The sequence below is a fragment of the Carlito syrichta genome, unplaced genomic scaffold (genome assembly GCF_000164805.1).
Source record: "Carlito syrichta isolate Samal-C Ts95f unplaced genomic scaffold, Tarsius_syrichta-2.0.1 Scaffold301858, whole genome shotgun sequence".
Classification (NCBI taxonomy): Eukaryota; Metazoa; Chordata; class Mammalia; order Primates; family Tarsiidae; genus Carlito; species Carlito syrichta.
The window spans coordinates 33,130-36,221 of record NW_007245954.1 but is presented as its reverse complement, the minus strand read 5'-3'; the positions used below and the strand labels follow the sequence as shown (position 1 = coordinate 36,221).

At 42.5% G+C, this 3,092-nt stretch overlaps 1 protein-coding gene across 1 annotated transcript in view; it reads right to left on the bottom strand.

The window, feature by feature from the left end:
• Positions 1-258: 258 nt before the first annotated feature.
• ANAPC5 (anaphase promoting complex subunit 5) overlaps positions 259-3,092 on the bottom strand; it is a gene marked incomplete at its 3' end in the record, with an annotated part of 32,694 nt that continues 29,860 nt past the window's right edge. The window contains exons 12-15 of the mRNA XM_008055465.1: positions 1,761-1,835; positions 1,081-1,202; positions 482-589; positions 259-406 (exon numbers count right to left, since the gene is read on the bottom strand). Coding sequence (XP_008053656.1) covers positions 259-406; positions 482-589; positions 1,081-1,202; positions 1,761-1,835 — 453 coding nt within the window. The remainder of the gene's footprint in view (positions 407-481; positions 590-1,080; positions 1,203-1,760; positions 1,836-3,092) is intronic.

Genomic DNA, 3,092 nt, shown 5'->3' with positions numbered 1-3,092 from the left:
CATTATCACTGCACCAGCTAATCATTAATGTAACACAGGTGTCCTAACTTGAGAAAGCCAGTGCCACTGGGAGGGGTCCACCTGGCACCAGGTTCACAACCCAGCAGGCTTCCTTGGAGGGCTTGCACATGGAGATTACCTTTCCAGACTTTAACAGGAACAAGTGAAAACTCATTATGTTTTCAATACCAAAAAGTAGTAACAGACACACCAGTTCTTGAGCACAAGTATGTGCTGTAAAAACAGAGATCAGCTTACCTGGGCAAAAGCCAAGTTCAGCACTGTTTCAGAGGCCAAGTACTGTAACCGGTACTCCTTGGAGAGGGCCAGAGCCTGCAGGAGCACAGGCAGTGCGATGGTAGGGGAGGACGACCGCCAGTACAACTCTGCCACCGACAGCAGGACACTGACCACAGAGAGGAAAACATGGGGTGAGAATACCCACTACCGCGCCTTTGGGAGACGCACGAGAGACCCTTACCTAATCACCATTTCTGTATTCTTCATTTTCTGACAATAAATCAACAATTTTTGTAAAAGTTTGTGTGCTTCTGACATTTGGTTCTGCGCTTGTAATACAACTGCTTTTCTGAAACAGAATCAAGATAAACATAGTGGTTATGTCAATGTCTTGCAAATGTTTTAACTAAAGCCACATAGAGGGCAAGAATCTTTATTTCCAGCTGGGCACAGTGGCCCCACGCCTGTAATCTCGGCACTTTGGGAGGCTGAGGCAAGAGGACTGCCCGAGCCCACAGGTTCGAGATCAGCCTGGGCAACATGGCGAGACCTCGTCTCTACAATACATCAAAAAATTAGCTGGGTGTGGTGGCGCATGCCTGTAGTCCAGCTACTTGGAAGGTTGAGGTGGAAGGATGGCCTAAGTCCAGCAGGTTGAGGCTACAGTGGCTGTGAACATGCTACTGCACTCTAACCTGGGTGACAGAGTGAGACTTCAACTACAAAAAAAAAAAGGGCATTTTTCTAAGCTAAAATAAATAAATTAATACACAAAACAAATAAAAACAAAGTCATTCAAAATTACTTTATCCTGGGATGGGAGTTTTCACAGTATCTTACCTATAAACACCCTCTATGCTATTAAGAGCTGTGATTCCTGTGACAAGTGAATCAGCCAGATGATATTTGCCATCATTCATTGCTCTGTCAAACTGTATCTTTTGATCACACAGCATCCATAACTATTAAGGAAAAAAATCAATTAAGTACGAAATGGCAAATGTTCATCTTATTATCAATGGAGATATAAAGTATTTTGGCTTGCTTAGCAAATCTTACAATTCACATGCATTCTTTTCTTTTTAAGATTAAAAAATTAAGTATTTCAATTATGTGGAAAAAACAGAGAATAAAATAACAGACAGATGTACGCCAACCATCAACTTTGCTAACTTACATTTTGCTTTATTTACTTCTGATACTATTTGATACCATTGAGATCCTTCACAAATTCCATTTCCCTCTCTCTTTTTCTAAAGTAGACACTCAATTTGACATTTATCAATCTCAATTTTTATATTTTTACAACATATATACTGTTCTTAAGCAATATATAGTATGCACTTGTTTTTAAATTTTGTACAAACAAGTAATATCACAGTTGTAGGCATCCTTTCACAAGTTCCTTTTTAGTTCAATATTATTTTTTGGAGTGGAGTCTCTAAAATATTTCACTTTACATTATATTAAAAAAAATTCCTATCAGAAATAAATCCAGTGCTTTGAAAAAGGCAGGTTACCTGAGCATGCTGACTATTAGGTGGAAATCGTTCCTTCAAGTGTTTTAATACTTCAGAAGCTGCAGTGAAACAACCCTAAAATAGACACGATTTGATTAGCACAACCTGTGTTGAAACCACACCACACATAGGATGTCGACATGATTCACCGGTTCCTTTTTTTTTTTAATCTCACTTTGTCACCCAGAATGGAATGCAGTGGCTCATTCACAGCTCACTGCAACCTCAAACTCCTGGACTCAAGCAGTCCTCCCTCTTCGGCCTCCCAAGTAGCTGAGACTAAGGCGCATACCATGCTTGGCTAAGTTTTTTGGTTTTTTTGTATGTAGAGATAATGAGGTCTTGCTGTGTTACCCAGGCTGGTCTCCTGGCCTTAAGCAATCCTCCTACCTTGGCCTCCAAATGCTGGGATTACAGGCACGAGCCACCATGCCTATCTGATTAACCAGTTCTTTTTTTTTTTTTTGAATCAGAGTGTTATTGTCTCCCAGACTGGAGTACAGTGGCATGCTCACAGACACGGCAGCCTTGACCTGCTAGGCTCAGGCAATTCTTCTGCCTCAGCCTTCCAAAAAGTAGCTGAAACCACAGGCACGTGCCACCATACCATGCCTGGCTAATTTTTTGATTTATTGTAGAGACGAAGTCTTGCCAAGTTGCCCGGGCTGATCTCGAATCCCTGGGCTCAGGCAATCCTCTCATATCAGTCTCCCAAAGTGCTGGGATGACAGGCATGAGCCACTGCACCCGGCTTTAACCAGTTTTTTGTTTTTTTGTTTTTGAGTCAGAGTCTCACTCTGTTGCCCAGGCTGGAGTGCAGTGGCACACTCACAGCCACCCCAGCGTCAATGATCAGGGCTCAGGTGATTCTTCCACCTCATCCTTCCAAGTAGCTGGAACTACAGGTGCGTGCTACCATGCCTGGCTAATATTTTGATACATTGTAGAGACAAGGTCTCACCAAATTGCCCAGGATGGTCTTGAACCCCTGGGCTCAGGCAATCCTCTTGCCTCAGCCTCCCAAAGTGCTGAGATTATAGGCTTGAGCCACCACGCCCACCCTTTAATCAGTTCTTAAAGCAGCAACCTGAAAGGCACTGACAATTTCAAAGGGTCATTTTTAAGGTTCTAAAAATTTTTTATTTTTTAGGCTGGGCACTGTCTCACAGAGTGAGACCTCAATTCAAAAAAAAATTTTAAAAAGCAACTTTTTTTCTACCATTCACAACTCAAAGAGAACTATAGGGAAGCTACGGACAGTAAGAAAATCCTCCTTCAGCTGGGCTCGGTGGCTCAGCCTGTAATCCTGCGCCTTTGGGAGGCTGAGGTGAG